The following is a 23,214-nucleotide window of genomic DNA, read 5'->3' as shown; positions in this document are numbered from 1 at the left end:
CCCCAGGGGACGAGAAGAGCCGCCCCCCTCCTTCCCCCTCTCCGTTTCCAGGGCGCAGACTCCGACGGAGGGGGCTGCGGGGGAGCCGGCGGGGACGGGCGGGGGCGGTGGGTCCCGTGACGCCAAGGCCCGCCCCCCCGCGCGCCCCTCGCGCAGCCATTGGCGGGGGCTGGCGTGACGCGGGGCGGGGCCTCGGCGCGGGCATAAAAGGGCCGCGCGGGCGCCCCCGAGTCGCCAGAAGCGCAGGGAAGGGGAGTCGCTGCGGTTTCCTGCTTCAACAGTGCTTGAACGGAACCCGCTGCTCGATTCCCGGCCGGAGCCGCCCTTAGCCACCTCTCCACCTTCACCTCCACTAACCAACACTTCTTCCGTCCTACCGTTCGAGCAGCAGCCGCTCGTTCAGCCGCCCCCCGGCCGTCGCCGCCGCCGCCGCCGCCCCAGCCTCAGCCGCAGCCGCTGCGCAGCCGCCTCCTCCCGCCTCCTCGTCAGCCTCCATCGCCGCCGCCGCCATGACCACCTCGTCCCCTTCTCAGGTGCGACAGAACTACCACCAGGACTCGGAGGCCGCCATCAACCGCCAGATCAACCTGGAGCTGTACGCCTCCTACGTGTACCTGTCCATGGTGAGGACGGGCCCCGGGGGGGGGGCGGGTCTCCCTTCTCTACTCCCCTCCCCCTCACGGTCGCTGCGCCTGCGCAATGGCGCTCGCTCCGCACCCCCGAGAGCTGGGCCCCATGCGGCCAAGGGCGGAGCCCGGGCGGGATACTGGCCGAGACGCTGATGGGGCGGGGGGCGGAGGCGGCCCTTCCCCTTATTGCGGTCCCGCGTCCCCACCTCCGTTATCAGGTGCGGGGTCCAAAGGGCAGCGCGGTGCCCAGTTTGACCTTGAGCCGCCTTTTGCTTGGACGCAGCGGGCTAATCCGCCCCCACCTCTTAGGGGTCTGGGGGCGGGGCTGAGCCCCCTTAGTGCGATCTGGACCAGTCATGCAAAGAAAATGCCGAGCCCCGGGGCAGGCTCTGAGGCGATTCTGCGGCTCTAAAAGCACAAACAATGCGCAGACCCCAGCGGGGCGCGATGGCCAGCAAGGGCGTGGCGTGGTCGCGGGCGCTTACGGGCACAAAGCTCATCCGAGCCCCGGGGGGCGCTCTGGGTGCTTGTTCACCCCAGGACCCCAAGTGTAGAGGGTGAGGTCACGTGGTGGCGGCGGTGGTTCTCCTCCAGGGCCTTTGTGTGGTGCCCGGCAGGGCTGGGTCCCGAGCAACAGCAAACCACTGATCCCGTCTCCCGCTGTCTTTGCAGTCCTACTACTTTGACCGCGATGACGTGGCGCTGAAGAACTTCGCCAAGTATTTCCTACACCAGTCCCACGAGGAGCGGGAGCACGCTGAGAAGCTGATGAAACTGCAGAACCAGCGCGGGGGCCGCATCTTCCTGCAGGACATCAAGGTGGGCAGGGGCCCGGGAAGGGCTCAGCGGCGGGCGGGGGGCGCTCCCGGGGTCAGCTCCACTCACCCAGCCGCCCTCTGTTACAGAAACCAGACCGAGATGACTGGGAGAGCGGGCTGAACGCAATGGAGTGTGCTCTGCACTTGGAAAAAAATGTCAATCAGTCGTTACTGGAATTGCACAAGCTGGCAACTGACAAGAATGACCCCCATGTGAGTGTCTGGCCCCTCCCCCCGGGGGGCGGGCCTGGCCCGAGAACTGGGTCGCGGGGAGAGCGAGGGGCGGGCCAACAGTCACCAACGGTCCTGCCTTTGTTTTTCAGTTATGTGATTTCATCGAAACCCACTACCTGGACGAACAGGTAAAGGCCATCAAACAACTGGGTGATCACGTAACCAACCTGCGCAAGATGGGGGCCCCCGATTCTGGCATGGCGGAATATCTTTTTGACAAGCACACCCTTGGAGACAGTGACAACGAGAGCTAAGCCGCACCTGGCTTCCCCCACACCTGGGAACTGTGGGCGTGACTCCTGCTGTCTTTCAGTGCATGCATATTTTGGTTATCTGACCTTTTCATAATCTGTACCAAAAAACTACCACCATTTACATCCCAATAAAGTGACTTGGTACTGATGAAAATCACTGTGTGCTGAGTTTATTTTGGGGGGAATTGCGATATATTTTGGAATTTACCTCAGTTACATAAGCTAAGCCTGTCACCTAGGGCTGTAGGGCTCAATAAAGATTGAATTTGGGATAGACAAGGGGGGGTGTGTGTGGGTAAGGGGTATTATCTGCTCCCAACCCTCGGAAGGCACGGTAGGAGAGGGGAGCCCTGCGGTGGCCATCTTGTGTTGGGGTAATGAGCCTCCTTGGGGTTACCAGGACCGGAGTGGGGACTCAGCACAGACAACCCTTAAGTAGTCCTAGTCCAAGTAAGAATGTGAGTCCGTTTGAAGAGTAAACAGTCCTAAGGTGTAAGTTACCCAGAATTCCCCGCTCAGGACCCGCCCTAAATTTTAGTGAGACCCACGTGCATCTAGTCTGCATGAGACAGCGAGCCCTTTGTTTGAGACCCCTCCCCCGTTTCAAGAAGAGAGACCAAGCAGACCAATGAGCGTTGGGATTGGCTTCTAGTCAGCCTACGTCTGCACCTGTTCACCCGTGCTTGAGTGAAATCTCATTAAAAAAATGGATCCTAGACATATCAGTGGCCCGTGCAATGGTGGGTCTTGGAGTCCACACTCGTTGATCCCAGGAGAGGACTTGGCAGAGATGACCCCAGGCCATCCTAGAGAAGAGTTGTTTGGCTTAAACCTAGGGATGTCAATACCGAGGAAGCAGAGGGGGTTAGGGTTAGGGTTAGTCATGGGGATACTCCCAAGTCCATACTGTGAGACCACTGCCTGGGGCCTGTAGTGGCTAGGGGTTTGCCTTGGCCTTAATAAATCCCAGTGGTTCTTAATCCTACCTGCTCTGTAGGCTAAGGATTTTCACCAAAATCCTATAGAGTCTAGGAAGTGTGTGCCTTGAAATGCAGGGGGATCCTGAGCTCCCCCAAAGCTGTTAGTGTCATCCCAAGAGAGCTGAGACTGCTCGTTCTTGGGTCCCTCACTGACAGCCCCAGCCCAGTCGGGGCTCTATCCCCAAACTAGGCAGCTAAGTGAATGGGAAAGAGGGAGGTCACCGCTCCAGACCACATCCCTTTTGTTTCTTCTTTTTGCTTTTAGCACGTGGCTTGAGAGCTTGAGGGTTCAGGATATTTTGAGTCTTTTGTGGTTGAAGGAAACAGCTGACTGCTGTAAGAAGGGAGAAGCTTGAGGGGACCAGCTGCTGGGGAGGTGGCTGCTAGCTGTCCTGCTGAACAATACTGTGCCTGTTGGAGAGAAGGAATAATAAAGAAGCAGGCTGTGCTGTGTTCTCTACCTCGGCTGGTTCTGTGCTACCCGTTAGGGAGCAGATGGAAGAAACTGAAGCACTCCTGATAGTCTGTTCTTCCTTCTTGCTCCCTCCCTTCCCTGCCTTCCTTCCCTTTCTCCATCCTTCCTTTTTTCCATCCCACCTTCCTTTCCACCTCCTTCCTCCCTCCCTCTCCTTTTCTTTCCTCCCTCCCTGTCCTTTCCTTTCTTTTCTTTCCTCCCTCCCTCTTTTTCTTCCCTCCCTCCCTCTTTTTCTTCCCTCTCCCTGCCTTCCCCTTCCCTCTCTCTGTCTCTCTGTCTCTCCCTCCCTCCCTCCCTTCCGTCCTTTCTTCCCTCCTTTTTCCCTCCCTCTTTTCCTCCTTCCTTCCTTCCTTCCTTCCTTCCTTCCTTCCTTCCTTCCATCCATCTCCTCTGGCTGGCTTTGGGAAAAGCCCTCTGCAGTCTAGTTCACCTTAGCCAGGGGTTTGCATAACACAGCCTGGAACACTCATGCCTGAGTTAAGAGGCCCTGGGACATGGGCTAACTGAACCTGCCTACTTGTCCCAAGTCAGAGAACTCGCTTCTTTCCTGAATTGTTTCTATCAGCCCCAGCAAGTCTCCCTCTGCCAGGGAGATGCCTGGGTCTTTGGAGGAAGGATGCTCAACAGTTTCCCTATGCTCTGTGGTGAAATGGACATCACTTACAGTCCCCAGATCTTTTGGAGACCCCGATGTTTCCATGGAGACCTGGCCAAGGGTGCTGGGTCCATCATCATCTGAGCCGGGCAGAGCAGCTTTGCTGTACCTGATTTGAGAGAGCAATGCAGGTGCCAGAGGGATGGAGCTGGGCAGAGAAGGGTCATCACTGGGGGTGCCCATTGCAGCAGGGAGTGAATCTGAACAGAGAACAGATTTGTTCTCCAGGGCCAGCCAGGGCTGCCAGGGGCTTCTAGGTCTCCTAAAGCTGTCCAGCCTCTCCACGTCAGCCTCAAATAGGAAGTTGGGGCTCTCTAAAGCTGTGGTCTGGGCCTCGGGGGTCCCTGGGGCACTAAGTTCTTCATTTTTCCTGGGCAGATGATCCTCCAGGGTAGCTACCAAGGAGGCATCAGTGGTTTTGCCTCTCTCTGTGGGCCAGATGAAACTTTCCCTCATGCTGGAAGTCACAGAGTTTTGGCTCGCATCCATGTCACTGGCCTGTGACGGGCAGAAATTGGCACAATTGTCTTTGGTGAAGGATGAGCCAGTCTGGACATTGGAGAGAGCAGTGCCTCTTCTGCCTGGTGGACGCCTCAGTGGGAAAACCAGAGGGAAGGAGCTGATGGGTGTCTGGGGGGCACTGTAGAAACCAGGCCTCTCATAGAAGGGGGTGGATATGAAGGCGTCCAGCTCCCGAAGCTTAGAGTCTTCACTCTCCCACTGTTCCCTCAAGCTGGAACCAGCCTGTGAAGAGGAATCGCCCCTTGAGGTCCAGGCACTTCTGGCCTTGCCCACATCCTGGTATGGGTAATCCCTCCTCCGAAGCAGGTTCATTCTCGAGGCAGACCTAGTGAAGCCGGGGGGCTGCACCCCCAGCAGGCGACTGAAGGGACCCATGAATGGAGTGGAGTGGTTGGCTTCCTCATTTTCTTTAATTTGCTCCAGGGGCTGAAATTCCATCTCTTCTTTCTGCATGCTGGGAAGAGGTAAAGTGCCCACCTCATTAGTCTGGGTCAGGACCTACTCCCCACAGCCAGATCTATCCCCCAAAGTGAACCTTTGCTTCCTACAGAAGGCAGTGACAGGTACAGAAAAAGCAAATACTTGCCCCCTTCAAGATAACTCACATTCGACTGTCACATCAGAATTTACAAAACGCTTTCATTTTCATTATCTCTTTTGATCCTTACCTTCCCATTCATGTAACCAAGTATTATCATCCCCAATTTACAGATGAAGAAAAAGACTGGTCAGGGAAACTGAGGCCAGTAGGGGTAAAATGACCTTGCCCAAGGTCAAAGTGGAAGAGGTTGGCAGCATTGCGGTCTCATAGAGACAGTGCCAGATGCACTCAGAGGACCTGAGTTAGAATCCCACCACTTTGCTAGTTAGGTCATGGGTGATGGTAACTTTGGCAAGTAGAAAGAAATTCCCCCTCTGAGACTCCCTGCTTGTGTGACGTTGGAGTCTCCTGACATGCAAAACGGGAATCTAACAGCATCTATGTCCCTGAATTGCTGTTTGAATAAATGAGATAGCATTTGTATAGAGCTTTGTAAACTGTAACGCATTATATAAATGCTAGCAGGCATTACGAGGACTTTCTCATTCGGTAAGGTATCTGCATTCCCGTCCAGCTCTCAATTCTATAATTCCAAGACTCTCGCAGCTCTAAAATCTCATGATTTCCTGAAATTGCAGATGGTAGGATTTCAGATATTGGGGCATCCCAATGGGGAACTCGCTTTGAGTCCTTCCTGGCGCTTCTCAGATCATACCACTAGGGGACCCCCGACACCCAGGCATCGATCCACCATCCACAATGGTTGCCACTGCAGAGGTGCTCTCCTGAGTCCCTTCTGCTTCTGAAGTGCCACCATTCTATATGTGATCGATGCAGCGAGAGATGGGGTGACTCGAGCCTTCCCCAAAGCAATGACTCAAGGAAATGGGAGCTGGCAGAGGGGGTATCTTAGGGCTGAGGGAAGAAGAGTCCCAGATGTAGAAATCAGAGGATCTGGGCTTAAACCCCAATTCGGTGGCTTCCTTCCCACAATGGGTGGGACCTTGGACCCCCCACCTTCCCTCTCTGGACCTCAGCTTCCTTATCTGCAAAATGATAGGGTTGGACCAGATGACTCCTAAAGTCCCTCCCAGTTCTCGATCTACGATTCAGTCCTCTGTGACAGTAACTGGAAAACCAGACTAAAATGGAGGAGGGCTTCACCTCCAGAGCCTAGCTGGAGAGCCCCTGAGCTTGCAAGGCATTCAGGGCATCCCAGGGCTTAGGACTGGATGGAATCTTCGAGTAATTTTAGTCCAACTCTTTACTTTTTGCTGTTAATTCCTTCTCATAATGTCACTGTAGCTCTGTATTTTTAGGAGATGTGACTGTGGGTTAAGACTCTGGTGTCTTTTAAAATGGTTGGATTTGGTGTTTATTATTATTCTGTATGTTCATTGGGATGTCCCTATAATAAAAGTCATGTTAATATGTGGGGTGGGGCGGGGAGAGGGGAGGGGAGGGAGGGAGAGAGAGAGAATGGAGTCTTAGTCTTATAGCCAGGAAGAGTCAGCCATGAGCTGCCTGGGCTCATTCTATCTGATGGGGAGAGACGGGGAGTGTCCTGCGTTCATGCCCTGCAGGCCTCTCTGCTCCAAGATGTTCTATCAGATCAACCCACCTCCTTAAAGCCATTTCCCTTCAAGCCTCATGGGATTTTTCTGCAGGTGAAGGAAGCCTTAGTCCACCCACTGCTCCCTCCACCTCCCCACCACTGGGGGGAGGGGAGCTAGCCTGAGCTGGGGACTCACTTGATGTCGAAGGTGGAGCCCAGGAAGGAGGCTCGCTTGGACTCCGAGGCTGCCGCCGTGTAGGGCAGGTGGGGATCTGGGTCATTCCAGTACATGTCCTTTTCCAGGACCGGCAGGTCTTGGTGCATCTCGTCCACAGCCAGAAGAGAGACCTTTGGGGGGAGGGGGTGCGGGGAGAAGGAGAGAGAAAGAGAAAAGGGACTGAACCGGGGAGCCCCAGGCTGTCCCCTGGAGGTGCAGCTCTTGGGGTCAATCATATTCTCCTTTTCTTCCCCTCTATCTGAGTCTGGCTGAAATTCAACGACGAATTCACTTGAAGGAAGGGCGGGCTGCGATGTGGGAAGCTGACTTTGTCCTATCTTTTAGCCAGGCTGGGCTACTCTGCGACCTCACCCGCCAACTTGTGTTCTCCGGCCTCCGGGCCTTGGCTCGCTGCGCCCTAGACCCGGAACGGCCCCCTTCCCCACCTCAAGTGCCGGCCCCTCCAGCCGGGCTTTCTTCATCTCCTCATCCCTCGGACCCCTCCCACGGGTCTCCATTCCCTTCCGTTAAAGCCTCTATTATGGCGTGTGTGTTTCATGGATCTCTTTTGGGCTGCTTAGATCCTACGCTCCCTGAGGACAGGGAGCCCCGCTCCGGTTGGATGTTGCCCCCGGCCTGGAAGGTGGGCTTGGCACGCAGCAGCAGTCTGATCGACGCTGTTGAATACGGAAATGAACATGGGGCGGCCCGGAGAGAAGAGGTCCGGCTTTGGGGGTTGTCTGTGCGTATATGCGAGCTTTAGGTTTATTTTTGTTTTTAATCCGAGCCTCCTTGACTCTTAGCACGGCGCTAGGCACATAGTAATCAATCAAGAACCGTTAGTGGATTGACTACCAGTAGAGTCCCTTAGGTCTGATCTTGTCATCCCCATCCCCCCACTCAATAAATCCCACCGACTCCCTAGTAAGCGCTTAATATATGTTCTTAAAGGGAGCTAAGGTAGGAAAGTAGGGCTCTAGATTTGGAGTCAGGAAGACCTGAGTTCAAATACAACTTCAGACGCTTCCCAGCTGTGTGACCCTGGGCAAGCCACTTAACGCTGTTTGCCTCAGTTTCCTCAGCTGTAAAATGGGGGTAGTAACGGCCCCTCCCTCGCAAGGTTGTTGTGCTTTGTAAAGGCCAGCTGACTGGTTGCATGGGCTTGTTATGGAGAGGGGACAAGCGAATATGTCTGAGAACATTTTTATAAAACAGAAGTCAGTCGCTTGGGGATATTTTTGCAGTCCGCACCGGTGTCTGATCTACCCTGTTGGATTGTAAGTTCGAGGGTATAAGGACTAGGTCCTTTCTAAATTCCGTCATCTCCCCCACCGACTGGCACAAGGTCCTGCCCGCTGGCGGCGCTTGATAAAGGGCTTTGTTGGAGCAGGAGCCGCCGCACCGGCTCAGCACCGGCAGACTTTGTCGCTCCTGTACCTGTAAGTTCCGGTCAATCAGCCAGTTGGTCTCAAAGTCATCGTCATCTTCTCCAAAGGGGTTGATGAGCTGCTCTGCCACCTGATACAGGGAGAGGGGGAAAGATAGCACCGACCTGCTTCGGAAAAATCGCTTCCTTAACCTTGTGAATCAATAGGACCGGCTCAGACCTCCGGGAAAGCTGCCGCAGAGTCCCCAGCATCAGGCAGGCGCGGGCTGGCTGCAGCCAATCCAGAGCGCTCGCCGACGCCCGCCTCTGCCCAAGTCCCTCCGAGGGTCTCAGTGTGATGCTCAGCCCCCACCCCCCGGTCTGAGATTACACGCCAGCCTTGATTCTTTCTGCCTCCAGATCCTCCTCCCAGGCCCCACTCAAGTTGAGCATCTTAGAACAGAAAACTTCAGTGATGGTGGGGAGGGGGTGGTGGTTAGAACATAAAACAGAGTGGAGAGGGACCTTAGAATGTAGAATATTAGAGCTGTAAGAAACCTTAGAACAGGGAATGTCATATCTCAGAGAGGCCTTTTGACAGAGAACTTCATCACTGGGAGGGACCTTGGAACAAAAAATTTCAGATCTGAGAAGATCCAGACTTTAAAAATAGAGAATGTCAAGGAGCAGCTAGGTGGCTCAGTGGATGGAATGACCATCTCTAGAGTCAGTAGGAGCTGAGTTCCAATCTAGCCTCAGATACTTACTAGCTGTGTGACTCTGGGCAAGTCACTTAACCCTGATTGCCTCAAAAAAAAAAAAGGAATGTCAGAGTTTAGAACATAGCTTACAGAACATCAGGGCTGGGAAGGATCTTAGAACATGGAACAAGAACCTCAGAAGCTGTCTAGTCCAATCCAAATATTTTATAGAAAAGGACATAAGAGACTAGAATGTTCCATCTGGCATTCACAATTGTGGATGTCATCGAACACCAGTTAGTCCTCTTTCTTCCAGCTCCCCATTCCTCCCTCTCCTCTCTCCCCTTTCCCTACCCCTTCCCCACTGTTCCATCCCCACACTGCCCAGCTCCTGCCCACTGGCACAGCTGGATGGCATCCTTTGGCACAGGACTGCCCCAAGGCTCACCTTTAGCCAGCCAGCATAGAAGAAGAACTGGAGAAGAGTGAAGACAGGCACGAAAAGGTCTAGCTCGTGGCCTGGATAGGACTTGGCTGGATCCAGAAACTGTCGCCCTATCAGACAGGCCAGAAAGAAGCTATAGACGGCGACGGTGACCACCTGGGTTATAAGGTGGAGAAGGCCGTGAGTCACCCCGTGCTGGGTGGGGGGCTCCTTTCCTCCCATGCCCCCTTCCTAGACAAGCGGAGACACTGAAGGGCTGGCGGCACCTCCCACTCTGGTGGCTTTTCCACTAGACCAGCTTGTGATGGAACAGGGCCTAAGAGTCTCAGCATCTCAAGACTGGGGCACCCTAAAACCTCAGAACTGAAAGGAACCTTAGAAGCTGACCTCCCTGTGCAGGGAGCCCTCTCCCCCTCACTTTTCTGCTCAGTCTCCCTGTTTCAGGGAACAAGAGAGGGGATCATTGGGCTCCAGGATTCTCTGCTTCTGAGGAGAGCTGGAAGGGAGAGACCTTATAACACAGAATGGAAGGAGCCTTAGAACCTTGAATGCTGCAAAATTCATCAGATTTTCATGCTTGATCCCTTTTAGGCCAAAGAGGCCAGGTTGTCTCCCACTCGGTAGCAGAGGAAATGGAATCATAAGGTGGCCACAAGACAGACACGGATGCTCAGAGCTCTGAGGCTCCTCAGGGGCTGTCTGGTCCAACCCCTGCCTGGACAGGAATATTCTCTACAACCACGAGGTAGACAAGTAGAACTGGAGTCAGGAAGGCCTGAGTCCAAATTCTGCTTCAGACCTTTGGGCACACTGAACTCTCTCTGCCTTCAAAATGGGCCAATGTCAGTCAGCCTCCCAGGGTCATGAGGGTCACAGGAGGGGCACACATGCAGTGAGCCCTAGAAACATGGAGGATTATTATCAGGGCATTCATGACAAGTGGTCATCCAGCGTCCACCCAAAGACCTGCAATCATGGGGAGCTCACGACCAGCCAAATCCTCATTCGTACAAACCTCATCCTTAGGAAGTTTTCCCCTTACATTAGCCTGTCTCCCTGCACCTTCCCATGTGGAGAATGTACAAGACATGAGCGACTGGCATGGCTAACTCAGATCACAGAGTTCTTCTTCCAGAGGCTCTTCACCAGGGCCAGGAATTAAAAAAAATTTTTTTAAATCACTGTATTTCAATATAATTGCTTTCCTTTGTTGTCCTGTGTATTTTATTTTCATGCCCTTAAAAACATGAGTCTGTGGGCTTCACCAGACCATCTGCCAAGCTGTCCAGGAAAAGATGAAGTCCCTGGACAAGACAAAGTCTGAGCCCCTCAAGCGACATCTCTGCTGGGGCTGTGGCCAGAGCTTCTGTCCCTCCCAGAATCCTGCTTCATTTTGTCCCTCCCCTGGATCTGGTTTGTTCACCTGTGTGTAGACCAGAGGCACACTGATCCAGTCATAGCCGTAGAGGGCACCACACTGAGAGCGTAAGGTGTTCAGTTCCTGGAGAAGAGCAGACCGGGACAGGGAAGAGACCGTCATCCATGAGCCCTCCTCATACCTCCTTCTGATCCACAGTCCCACCCTCACTACCTTGTTTGGGATTCGCCATCTCTCATGGCTACTGACAATGTGGTAAAGAGAGAATAGTGGGGTGTGATGGAGAGAGCCCTGGGATCTGAGGACCAAGATCTCAAGGCTAAAAATAACCAACAGAACATAGAACATCAGAGTCTAGTCTAACCCTCCTCATTTTAAAGTTGGGGAAACTGAGTCCAAGGGAGGAAGCGACTTTTTCAAGGTCAGAGTGCCTGCAACACTTATATTCTGAGTCTTTGATCCTAAACCCAGAACTTTTTCTATATAATTTGCTTCCTTTTACTTATTCCTCTGGACAAGTTATTCCAAAACCTTTAAGCCTCCATTTCTCTGTTCTGTAAAATCAAGATAAAGTCATTGGATTACCCTTTCCACAGGGTTGTTGTAAGGAAAGTGTTTGTAAACAATTGAGGGCAAAGAAAATGAGAAATGTTATCTGCTCCCAAAGGCTGGCCCCTAGGGAGAGTGTGCCAGTCAGGGCCACTGTCCCTGGGGGGGTGCCTTGGTGGTGGAGGCTTGGGTAGTGGCCGGTACAGGAAAAAGTCCAGCCTAAGGTGGTCTTCAAGGTACTACCTCCACAACTCTTACAGTGCCTCTCATGGCTATCAACCACTCGTGGGATGACCCTGACCCTCCTCTGATCTCCCCCCTTCCTCCCACTCCAAGTCCCAAAGACTCCCAAGCTCACATTCAGGATACCCTGGAGAACAACGCTGTCCCTGATCTGGCCCTCCCTTCGGGCTTTGGCAGCCAGGTTGGCAAACCACACGCACGGAACCCAGAATTTGTTGTGGGGAGAGTTAAGGCTCTCGAATCGTTTGTGCTCCTCAGGGGTCATGAGGCCTGGAAACAGCAAGAGAGAGAGAGTCAGGGATGGATGGATGGGAAGGGGCAGAAAGAAGGACCCGCAGAGGGAGGGAGAGAGATACAGAAACAAGGGTAAAACAACCCAGATATGCCCAGGACTAGCCGAATGAGTCAACACAGATCAACTGTTTCCTCATGGCTTCTCCCTGTGTTGACTTGGGACAATTAAAAGTTAGGTGCGAAGATTTCCAGATTTGGAGTCAGAGGTGGTTGTTGTTCAGACCTTTCACTCATGTCTGACTCTTCCTTGACCCCGTTTGGGGATTTCTTGGCAAAGATACTAGAGTGGTTTGCCTCGTCCTTCTCCAGCTCATTTTACAGATGAGGGGCAAACAGAGCGAAGTACCTGGAGTGGGGTCACACAACTATTAAGTGTCAGAGACAAGATTTGAACTCAGGAAGATGAGTCTGCCTGACTCTAGGCCCAGCGCTCTAACCACTACACCACCTAGCTGCCCTTAGTCAGAATACCTGGGTCCAAATCCTTGCCCTGTCATTTGCTTACCTAGGTAATCTTGGGCAAGTCATTTCACTCTCTTGGGCCTCAGTTTCCTCACCTGTAAAATGAGGCAGGTAGGCTAGATGACCTCTGAGGTTGCGTCCCATACTAAATCTCCAGGCCTCAATGAGACCAGTTGTGTTTATACTGCCCAACACTGGGCTGTTAGAAGAAAAGAGCTTTGTTAACCCCGGAGAGCCCCCAAATCATGGGTTGTTGTCGTTTTTGGGATAGTTATTGTCGAGGCAGCGTGGTGTGTATCGTAGCTAGACAGTCAGCTTTAGAATGGGAAGGACCAAGGTTCAAGTCCCTTAACCTCTCAGTACCGTGGACAGCTCTCTGAGATGATAAATTATGCAGCATTTGCCCTAAGGGTCATAAGCACGGGTCATTCCCTTCCTAAATGTACCCGAGCTGCGAGTAGCCAGACTTCCCAGAGTAGGGGTGAAGCTGCTGTTCTCTCGGGGGCCCTCAGGCCCTGACGAGGAAGGCTATGCTAGAAGGCATTTGTCAGCATTGAGTTTCTGTTTTGTCTGATTCCTTCCCTTCACTATGCCCCAGATGCCCAGACCCACGCCCGCATGCATGGTGAAAAAAGCCTGGAGATCTGAGCCAAGGAGGCCGCCAGCATGACTGTGGTGGCGGGGTTAGAACAAAGAACACGGCCTACATTCGGAGTGAGGAGAATTCACTTCTCATCTGTCTTTGGAGCAAAGTGACCTTAGACAAGTCACTCCTCCTCTCTGGGCCTCAATGAGGAGGGTTGGACTGAGTGCTACATCTCGGAGGTCTTCCCTGCTCAGCTGAAATCCCGCGGAGTCTAGACTCTGCCACTGGAGGCTTTGGGCAAGTCACTCTCTGGGTCTCTTATGGAGAGCTGGGCTTCTCTTGGGACTTCGTGACGGCTTCTGTGCTGGTGTTCCAGCCAAGAAGCCTGACCTAGCAAGGCGGTGTGATGGATAGATCACCGGTCCTGGAGTCAGGAAGACCTCAGTTCAAATTTAGCCTCTGACACTCACTAGCTGTGTGACCCTGGCAAGTTCTTTACCCTCTTGCCAGGTTCCTCATCTATAAAACGAAGATAACGCCAGCACCTACTTCCCAGGTTTACTGTGGGGATACAATGAGATCGTTGTAAAACACTTTGCAAACTTTAAAGTGCGGTGCACATGCTTGTTGTTGTTATAGAGATGGGGCAGGACCCAGGCCTGAGCCCCGTGCCTGGTGTACCCCACGGTGCCCCCTCCCATCAGCCCTGCCCGCTCACCAGCCTGCACCAGGTGTTGGGTGCTGGGGAAGCGCTTGTAGACAGCAGTGCTGACTGAGCGCAGGATGAGGACTGTGCACAGGTGGGCATAGCGCATCAGGGTGCGTCGAAGCAGCCGGCCGTGCTCATCCTCGCCTTCCACGTTGGCCGAGACCAGGTTCATGAGCCGGTCAGGCCAGGGGATGCTCTGGTATTGGCTCCACCAGCGGGATACGACCAGGGTCACATAGAAACCTGCGCCAGGGGAGAGACGAGGGAGGAGGAACTGAGCCCCTGCCATCATTCAGTCAATCCACCAGCCAACAAGCATTTATTTAGTACCTACTGTGAACGAGACACTGTTCTGGGCTCTGGGCCTAGGAAGAAGAAGAATGAATCATGGAGCTCACAGTCCATTGGGAGAAACACCATCAACACACATATGCATAATCGTGGTAAATTTAGACCACAAATCCTAGTTAGGTAATTATAATGTAGTTTTGGGGAGAGGACACCGAGGATCAGGAAAGGCTTCATGCAGAAAGGGTACCTGAGTTCTATCCGAAGGAAGGGGGAGAGAGAGAGAGAGAGAGAGAGAGAGACAGAGAGAGAGAGAGAGAGAGAGAGAGAGAGACAGAGAGAGACAGAGAGACAGAGAGAGACAGACAGAGAGAGACAGAGAGAGAGACAGAGAGAGATGAGAGAGAGAGAGGAGAGAGAGAAAGAGAGGCAGAGACAGAGAGACAGAGACAGAAGAGAGAGACAGAGAGAGAGGAGAGAGGGAAAGAGATGAGAGAGAAAGAAAGAGAGAGAGACAGAGACAGAGAGCAGAAACAGAGAGACAGAGAGAGAGGAGGGAGAGAAAGAGACAGAGAGAGAGAGAGACAGAGAGAGAGAGAGAGAGAGAGACAGAGAGAGAGGAGAGAAGGGGAGAGGGAGAGACCGACACAGACAGAGACAGAGAGAGGGAGAGAGACAGAAAGAGGAGAGAGAGAGAGAGAGAGGAGAGAGAGGAGAGAGAGAGACACACACACAGAGAGACACAAAGAGAGAGACAGAGAGAGAGAGAGGAGAGAGAGAAAGAGATGGAGAGAGAGAAAGAGAGAGAGACAGAGACAGAGAGACAGAAACAGAGAGACAGAGAGAGAGGGGGGAGAGAAAGAGACAGAGAGAGAGAGAGAGAGAGAGAAAGAGAGAGAGAGAGATGGAGAGATGGAGAGAGAGGAGAAAGGAGAGAGAGGAGAGAAGAGAGAGGAGAGAGGAGAGAGAGAAAGTGAATTCCAGGCATGAGAATCCACCAGTACAAAGCCGGAGATGAGGGGTGGAGAGGAGGTCAGGGTACCTCTATAAAATACTGTGGGAGGGGGAAAAATTTCCAGTGAGGCTGAAAAAGTAGGTTGGGGGCAAAGTATAAGAGGTTTAAAAAGCCAAATGGAGGAGTTTGTATCTGATCACAGAGGCAATAGGAAGCCACTGGAATTTATGGGGGGGGAGGCATAATTAGATGGATGCTTAAGGGGAATCACCTTGGCAACTTTGGGAAGGGGAGGTTAGAGTGGGGTGATGCTGGAGCAGGGAGGCTAATTAGGAGGCTCTAGTCTAGGTGAGAAATAATGGGAGCCTGAACCAAGATGGCAGCCACATGAAGACAGTGAAGGAGGTGGATGTGAGGCTGTAGAGAAAGAAAGATCGATGTTGGTGAAAGATGGATCTGCCGGGTGAGCAGTCCAGGATAACGCTGAGGGGAGGAGCCTGGGAGCCCAAGGCCAGCCCAGGGCTCAGGAACCTGAGGCTGGGATGACCTAACGGGCTGGAGGGAGGAGCCATGGATGGGAGAGGGCAGGGGGGGACCCCAGGATAGACTTGGAGGGTTCTAGGGCTCTAGGATTCAGGGCTAGAGAGACCTTCAAGATCCTGACTCTAAATGGACAGGGAAACTGAGATTTGGAAAGGAGAAATAACCTGCCAGAGGCGAGTTTGAGGCAGAGCCAGGATTTGAACCCAAGTGTTCCAACTCCAAAATCCCTGCTCTTTTCACTCAGGACCAGGAATTAGTGACCATCCGCTTTTCTGGGTCCTGACTCTAGAGGGCGGGATGGGGATGAAACCCCAGGGCATATACCTCTACTGTCATCTTCCCTTAGCCTATGACTTCAGGAAAGGTGGAGCCAGTGCCATGCCTCAGTTTCTCCCTTCTCTATACAGCCTTACATCGACACTCAAAGGATTAGGGTAGTGTAAGTAAGAACATAGCCTCCCAGGGCTAAGGGGGGCCTGGGAGGTTCATTTTGCTGCTCAGTCCCCTAAGCAGCGTATGCTTCTACTACCCCTGAAAGACCCTTTTCTTTAAAGTCACCCAAGAAAGAGATTTCACTATCTGCCGCTCTGCCCAGTCTAACCACGGTCCTTCTGGCTACCATTTTAGCCTGCTCCCTGTTTCAATTACTGGGCTAGGATTTATTAACCTTCTTTAAGTGAAACGTCCCTGTCTGCCCTCAAAGAGCAAATGTTCTAATGGGGGCAAAACAAAATCTCATTGTAGAATTCAATTTAGTTCAACAAAGATAAATGGCCCTGGGGATAGAAAGAAAAAGGTAAAATTGCTCCTGCCTTCAAGGAGCTTACTTTCTATTGGGAAAAAACGAGACACAGCTAAGTAAATACAAGTTTATTTGGGGGCCAGGAATCAGAAAAGGCAGCTAGCAGAGCAGCAGACAAAGCACTGGGCTTGGAGTCCGGAAACCCTGAGTTCAAATCCAGCCTTCAACACTTACTAGCTGTGTGACTCTGGGCAGGTCCTTTCGCCTCTGTTTGCCTCAGTTTCCCCAGCTGTAAACAGGGGATAATAACAGCACCTACCTTACAGGATTGTTGTGAATCTCAACATATTTGTAAAAAGCACTTGGCACCCAGTAGGCGCTTATTTAAATACTTATTCCCTTCCTTTATTGCCCATAAGAGTGATGTGAGCCATGAATGGAACTAAAGGTTCTGGGATGCAGATGTGAGGAGGGAAGGCATGCAAGGCATGGATCACAGCCTGTGCAAAGACACATGGGAATGGCATTTCAAGGACAGGGGAAAGTTATCAAACCAGTTTGGTTGGAATGTAGAGTGTATACGTGGAGTAAGTCTGGAAAGATAGGTGGGAGCCAGATTGCAAAGAGCTTTAAATGCCTAGATGAAGAACTGTATTTTCCCCAAGGACAATAGGGAGCCCCTGAGGATTCTAGAGCAGCGTGCCACGTGATCAGAACTGTGCTTTAGGAAGACTTTTGGCAGCTATGTTGGCGATGGATTGGAGAGGGCATTGACTAGAAGTAGAAAACCAATTGGGATGCTCTTCTAGGGGTTCAGGAGAGAGGCGGCAAGGGTCTGCCTCTAAGGTGAGTAGGGAGAAGGATGTTGTTGTTCGTCCTTCATTTTTCAAGAGGACCAATGACATCGGGATGGAGAATTGACAAGCCTTGGCAGTTGAGTAGATACGAGGCTGAGCCAAGGTGAGGGAGAGGGAAGAGGTGAGAATGACTTCAAGGTCCCACCACAGACTATGAGGTAGTTCAGAGGAAGGAGAACGTTCAAGGGGAGGGAGAGAAGCTGCTTAATTCTGTTTGCAGTATGTTGAGTTTGAGGCATAGATGAGACAGCCAAGTGGCGCTATCTGGCAGGTAACTGACAATCTGAGACAGGAGTGCAAGAAAGGAAGGGTTTGGGAGTGCTTTATACAGAGATAAGAAGTAAACCCATGGGAGCTGAGCTCATCAAAAAAAAGAATAAAGCAAGGATTCTTAACCAGGGGTCCACAAACCCTCTCCTCCTCCTCCCCTGCCGCAAGGGGCCTGTGGATAGATTTCAAGGGGTCCGTGAACATGGGTGGGAAAAAATCCTTTAGTTTCACTAACCTCTAGCTGAAATTTGACATTTCTTTCAATTATGAAATTAAAAATATTTTCATTAAAATAAAAAATATTATAAAAATATTTTTTTTCCTGTGAATGGATTCTTAGGCTTAACCAAGCTACCAAAGGGATCCATGACACACAGAAAGGTTCAGAAACTCTGGTGGTAAGTGAGAAGAAGAGAAGGCTTGGGATGGAGTCTTGGGGGATGCTCACAGCTAGTGCATGTGTCATAGCTACAGAGGAGGAGCAGGTGGAAAGGAAGGAGGAAATCCAAGAGAGAGCAATATCAGGTAAGGTTGGGAGGAGACAGGGTACAGGAGGAAGGCTTGGTAGATTATGTCAGGAAGTGTGGAGAGGGCAGATGGAATGAGGGCTGCGGAAAGACTCTCAGAGCTAGAAATTAAGAGCCTCAGACAAGCAATTCCAACTGAGTTCAGCGTTTGGAAGCCGGATTCCAAGAGGCTGAGAAGTGAATGGGAGATGGGGAAACGGAGACAAATGTGAGATAATTCTTTCTGGAGTCTGGCTGTGAACCAGAGGAGCCCAGAGGATGCTAGCTGGAAGAGAGTGAAGGTTTTTCTGAAGTTAATGAGGGTCTGTCACATGTACAAAGCATCTGGACTGGCTTCTCTCCAAGAGAAGAACCTGGGAAGAGTTTTGGAGAGACCTTGGAGCAGGGTGGGGAACCTCTGGTCTCGAAGTCACCTTTGGCCTCTAGGTCCTCAAGTGGGGCCCTTTGACTGAATCCAAACTTCACAGAACAAATCCTCTCAATAAAAGGATTTGTTCGGTAAAACTTGGACTCAGTCAAAAGGCTGCACCCAAGGACCTAGAGGGCCACATGTGGCCTTGAGGCTGCAGGTTCCCCATCCCTGCCTTGGAGCGAGTGTAGACTTTAGATAACTGATTCTGGTTGGCTAACCACTACTGAAGAGATGCCTCTGACTGGCTGCAGAGGAATTTTAAAAGGCCTGTCACCTCCCTCTGCTTCCTCTTCCTCCTCCTCCTCTTTTGACTTCATTTGGGGTCTCCTTAGCTCTTGGCATCTGGGGAGAGACCATGCCAACCTTGGAAAGTCTGAAAGGTTGGGAGGATGGGCCATGGAAATCCAGGCTGGGTTTTGCAGTTGGTGAATCACTACAGAGTAACCCTTAGGAGTGACCATTGGAACCACAGCCTAGCAGTAGTTGAGGCTTGGGTTCGTCTACCAGTTGTACCATATTTGAACGTGAGCTTAGTAAAAACCAGTGCTAGGTAGGAACGCAGCTAAATTTGGAGTTCCTTCCCCCAGAGAAAGAGGTGATTTTAGGGAGAGGGGCTTCCAAAGTGTTGAGGAAATGTTTATATATTTGTTCTGAAGTAAATGTCCCTCTGTAAAACCTTCTGAGGTTAAGTAGAAGCAGGCTAGTTAATGGCTTCCGCAATGGTGGACATGGGGTGCTTGAGTGGATGGCCATAAAGAGAGCCCCACCATGACACCCTCAGGGTGCCTTAGAGCCTGCAGGGGCCCTGAGAGAGAGGGGCCAGAACATACGTCCTACAAGAGAATGGAAGAAGACCTGGGTGTGCTTGTAGGCAGCAGGAAAGGGGCCCCTGGACTGGGAGAGATAGAAGATGGGGCTGAGGGACAGAACGATTGAGTGGGGAAGCTCCAGGAGGAGGTGGGGGGGGCAAGGACACAAGAGGAGAGGCTTACCTTAGCCTGGGAGCCTGGAATGAAAGAATGGGGCAGGTATGAGAGAGGGGAAAAAGAGAAGGCTCAGGACAGATTTGGAGAGAATAGCTCTGGAGTCAGAGGAGCTGAATTCAAATCCTGTCTCCAGCCCTGGCCTCAGTTTCCTCATCTATAAAATGAGGAGGTTGGACTAGTCGGCCTCTGAGGCCCATGTAGCTTTGGACTCAGGACCCTGGGAGGAGAATAGCCTCTATTCCTTGGTAAAGTGGGAACGGAGAAGAGATTAGTACTCTGTAGAAATCAGAAATAGTTATTGACCATGATCTGAATGAACCTTGAACACACTCTCCTGTCCCCAGGACTGGCTTGCCACCACGTTCCTTTCCCCTCCTCTTTCTCCTGACAGAGAGACAGACAGACGGACGTATGGACGAATGGACAGACAGATGGATGGACAGATAGATGCAGATGCATGGATAGACAGACAGAAGGATGGACAGATGGAAGGACAGATGAATGGATAGACAGATGCAGACACACAGACAGACAGATGGACAAATGGACAGACAGATGGACAGACAGACACATAAACGGATAGACAGACAGATGGATGGATGGACAGGCAGATGGATAGACAGATAGACACAGACACACAGACAGATAGATGCAGATGCATGGATAGACAGACAGAAGGATGGACAGATAGACAGACACACAGACAGATGGGACAGATGGACAGACAGATGGACAAATGGACAGACAGATGGATAGACAGATAGACAGATACAGACACACAGATAGACAGACAGACAGACAGACAGACACACCATCCCAGGGCCACCTCTCTTGAAGGTGATTCCCGAGCCCTGCCAGCACGAGAGTCCTACTCATTTTGCACCTGTTCTGGCTCAGAAAAGGGGGTCTGGGGGGAGGGTGGGAGAGGCCCTCAGGACTTACCCAGCACAAAGGACACAGGGATGAGCTGGGCATACTTATCACAGTACAGGGCCAGCTTCTCAAAGAGCAGCCTCTGGTTCTCACTGAGGATCAGTCTGAGAAAGACAGGGAGAGAGGGAGAAGGTCACAGGAAGCATGGCAATGAGAATGAGCACAGCTGGTATTACTGTGCCTGGTAGGGCACTAGGAGATCAGGAAGATCTGGGTTCAAATCCTGCCTCAGACACAAGCTTTGTAGCCCTGGGCAAGTCAGTTATACAGCTAGCACTATGTGCCAAGCACTGCGCTAAGTACTGAAGAGGATCCCTGATCTCAGGGAGCTCACAGTCTAATGGGGGAGACAACATGCAAACAAATTATATACAGGATGAGTTGGAGATGATCAACAGAGGGAATCCCCTGGAATGGAGGGGGATCAGGATAGGCTTCTTGTAACTCGAGCTCTGCTGACCTACAGAAAACACCCATTAAAAATTGCCAACAAAAGCAAGTTGACATCCTTCCTCTTTCCTGAACTAGAGAAGGCAGCAGATCCCTCCCAGCTCTGAACTTCTAAGGCCCCTTATGTAGCCATGGCTTCCCAGGGGCTGGGCTGGAGGGTTCCTTCCAGCTCTGACATTCTAGGTCCTAGGTTCTAAGGGTTCTCCAAGCCCTGACATTCTGTGTTCTGTGTTCTAAAATCCTTTCCAGTTCTGAGATTCTTAATTCTCAGGTCTTTTCTAGCCTTGACTTTCTATGATTGAAAGTTCCTTCCAGCTCTGATGTCCTATGTTCTAAGGTTCCTTCTAGCTGACATTCTAGGACCTAGGTACTAAGGTTTCTCCAAGCCCTGACATTCTATGTTTTGTGTTCCAAAATCCTTTCCGATTCTAGGATTCTTTATTCTCAAGTCCCTTCTAGCCTTGACTTTTTATGATTGAAAGTTCCTTCCAGCTCTGATGTTCCATGTTCTAAGATTTCTTTTAGTTGACATTCTAGGTTCTGAGGTCCCTCTCAGCTCTGACATTTGAGGTTCTAGGTTCTAATGTTTCTCCCAGCTCTGACATTCTAGGTCCTATATTCTAAGCTCCCTCCCAGCCCAGACATTGTCAGTCCTAAGGTATCTGATCCCAGGTCTGATGTTCTCTTCCTAAGGTCTCTCTCTCAGCTCTGACCTTCCCTCTGCTGTCTTCCCTCCTTCGGACTCACCTGTAAATCATGCTAATGGTGAAGTAGCAGAGAATGAAGATGGAGAATTCACAGTAGAGGAGTTTGTAGATGCTGCCTCGCCATTGGAGCAGGAGCCTGGAGAAGGTGCCCAGGTGGACATTCGCCACCCGGTTGGTGTAGGTAACAGTCATGATGCTCTTGGGGCGAGGAGAAACTGAGGCGTGGGCACCGGGCAGCAGCAGCAGAAGGGTCCAGAAAAACAGGGCAGGAGGCAGGATGACCATGAAGGGATCACAAGATTTTTCAACAGATCAGTGACCTTTGAGGTGTTTCCTCAAGAACTTGGGGGACGTAGCCAGGCACTTGTGGCTGAGATGGAAGCCCCGAGGCTGCCAGATCCCCCTGCCCCCTCATCATCCACTTCCACTCCTAAGGCAGGGAGGTTTCCTGTTCTCTGTCTCTCTTCCTCCTGGTTGGGAAACTGAGATTCTGCTCCATGTCCCTTGCCCTGACATATGTCCCCCAAATCCCAGTCTCTCTAAAGCTCATTGGGTCGAATGAGTCCTAGGGTATGTGTGTATGTGCATATGTTCAAGTGTGTCCTTGCATGTAATATGTTCATGTATGTATGCATATAGCATGTTGGGGTACACTAGCATGTGTCCACATATCTTTACTGGCTAAATCCTGCAGTGTCCACATAGCTCCCAAGGTACCCTTTTATTCCCAGGAAACAACTCCCACCCTCTCCCCCCATACTCACAGTGGGATGTCCACGTTCTGCCACTGCCTGGGAGTGTGTGGCTGTTCAGTGCCCTGATCGGCTCCCAGGGAATCTGCTGCTATTGACCCCCCAATCCTTCATCCCCACTCCCCACTCGGGGTGGGGGGCTGAGTTATGGCCAAACCCCGGCCAAGCTGGGCCCCACGGCCAGCCCCCGGTCACTTGATTCTATAATCCCCATTCCTTCCACAAAGGAGGCTGTTGTCCCTGCCCAGCTCTCTGTCTAATCTTCCAGCTAAAGCTTGCTTGGTTCTCTGCAGCTTCCCTGCTCCTCAACCCCACCTCCACCCCTACCCCCTTCCCTGGGGCTGGAGCTCCCTCTAATTCTTTCCTGCTCCCCTCCTGCCCACGTGGCCGGAGTGATGCCCCACACACTCTAATCAGCGCAGGAAGGATCAGCGCCCAGACCCACCTCCCCTAATGTTCCTAGTCTTCTTCCAGTGGGAAGAGAAGGAAGAGGAGGAGGAGGAAGAGGAGGAAAAGAAGCTGACAATTGCCGCTGGTTTGGTCGGAGGTGGGCAAGGCTGCTAACATTTGGTGCAACAGGAATCACTGTCTCTGAAGTCAAGGATCTGGGTTCAAATCCTACCTCTGATACTTACTACCTCTGTGACCTTGGATAAGTCATTTATCCTCCATGAGACTTGGGTTCCTCACCTTTAAAATGAGGGGATTAGACTAGAGGGCCTCTGAGGAGCCTCTTCCTGTTCTAAATCTCTGATCCTGTCACTTTCATCTAAGAAGACTCTGAAAGTCTCAGAGGACCCCACCCCCAGATCTGGTGGCTATAGATGAGATGCCCCAAGACCAGATGCCCACCCACCCTACCCTGACACAGCTACCGAATCTCAGGGGCCCTCCTTCCTGCTCAGAAGCTCAGTGTTTCTATTAACCTCCCTGGATACAAAGGAAGCCCAATACCAGTGTGGCCCTGGGCCTGGGGCTACTCTCCCACCCCCTACTCCCTCTGGCAGGTTGGGTCCCCAAAGGGCAGCAAACTCTTTCTTCCTCCAGGGTACCAGAGGAACTTGAGGTGCTGAGAAGTGGGTTTCTAGCGCCATGGTCTGGAGCCCCCATCTGTGTGTTACCCTTCCAATGGTTATCAGGCTGATATCAATTAGGCAGCCGAGCTTAATTAGCTTTTAG

At 51.9% G+C, this 23,214-nt stretch overlaps 2 protein-coding genes across 2 annotated transcripts; one reads left to right on the top strand and one right to left on the bottom strand.

The window, feature by feature from the left end:
- Positions 1-221: 221 nt before the first annotated feature.
- On the top strand, positions 222-2,089 carry FTH1 (ferritin heavy chain 1). Its single transcript, XM_036763988.1, has 4 exons — positions 222-623; positions 1,302-1,448; positions 1,535-1,660; positions 1,771-2,089. Exons 1-4 carry the CDS (start codon positions 510-512, stop codon positions 1,933-1,935), a joined length of 552 nt encoding a protein of 183 aa, XP_036619883.1. The 5' UTR covers positions 222-509; the 3' UTR covers positions 1,936-2,089.
- Positions 2,090-6,855: 4,766 nt separating this feature from the next.
- On the bottom strand, positions 6,856-21,475 carry BEST1 (bestrophin 1). Its single transcript, XM_036763987.1, has 8 exons — positions 21,324-21,475; positions 20,136-20,230; positions 13,623-13,856; positions 11,678-11,832; positions 10,816-10,893; positions 9,396-9,548; positions 8,318-8,398; positions 6,856-7,011 (listed from the first exon to the last, which is right to left on the bottom strand). The coding sequence occupies exons 1-8, from the start codon at positions 21,473-21,475 to the stop codon at positions 6,856-6,858; spliced, it is 1,104 nt and encodes a 367-aa protein (XP_036619882.1).
- Positions 21,476-23,214: the final 1,739 nt, after the last annotated feature.

The sequence above is a fragment of the Trichosurus vulpecula genome, chromosome 6 (assembly GCF_011100635.1).
Source record: "Trichosurus vulpecula isolate mTriVul1 chromosome 6, mTriVul1.pri, whole genome shotgun sequence".
NCBI lineage: Eukaryota > Metazoa > Chordata > Mammalia > Diprotodontia > Phalangeridae > Trichosurus > Trichosurus vulpecula.
Note: the sequence above shows the minus strand (reverse complement) of the source record. Positions and strands in the feature narration are given on the sequence as shown.

Bases quoted from the DNA above. Each gene is read 5' to 3' on its own strand.
- BEST1 (XM_036763987.1), bottom strand. From the start codon at position 21,475: ATGACTGTTACCTACACCAACCGGGTGGCGAATGTCCACCTGGGCACC. The intron at 10,894-11,677 runs GTGAGCTTGGGA...GCTCTTCTCCAG, and splicing joins TTCTCCAGGGTATCCTGAAT to GAACTGAACACCTTACGCTC. The intron at 9,549-10,815 runs GTGAACAAACCA...CTTATAACCCAG, and splicing joins TGCCTCTGGTCTACACACAG to GTGGTCACCGTCGCCGTCTA.
- FTH1 (XM_036763988.1), top strand. From the start codon at position 510: ATGACCACCTCGTCCCCTTCTCAGGTGCGACAGAACTACCACCAGGAC. The intron at 624-1,301 runs GTGAGGACGGGC...CTGTCTTTGCAG, and splicing joins CCTACGTGTACCTGTCCATG to TCCTACTACTTTGACCGCGA. The intron at 1,661-1,770 runs GTGAGTGTCTGG...TTTGTTTTTCAG, and splicing joins CTGACAAGAATGACCCCCAT to TTATGTGATTTCATCGAAAC.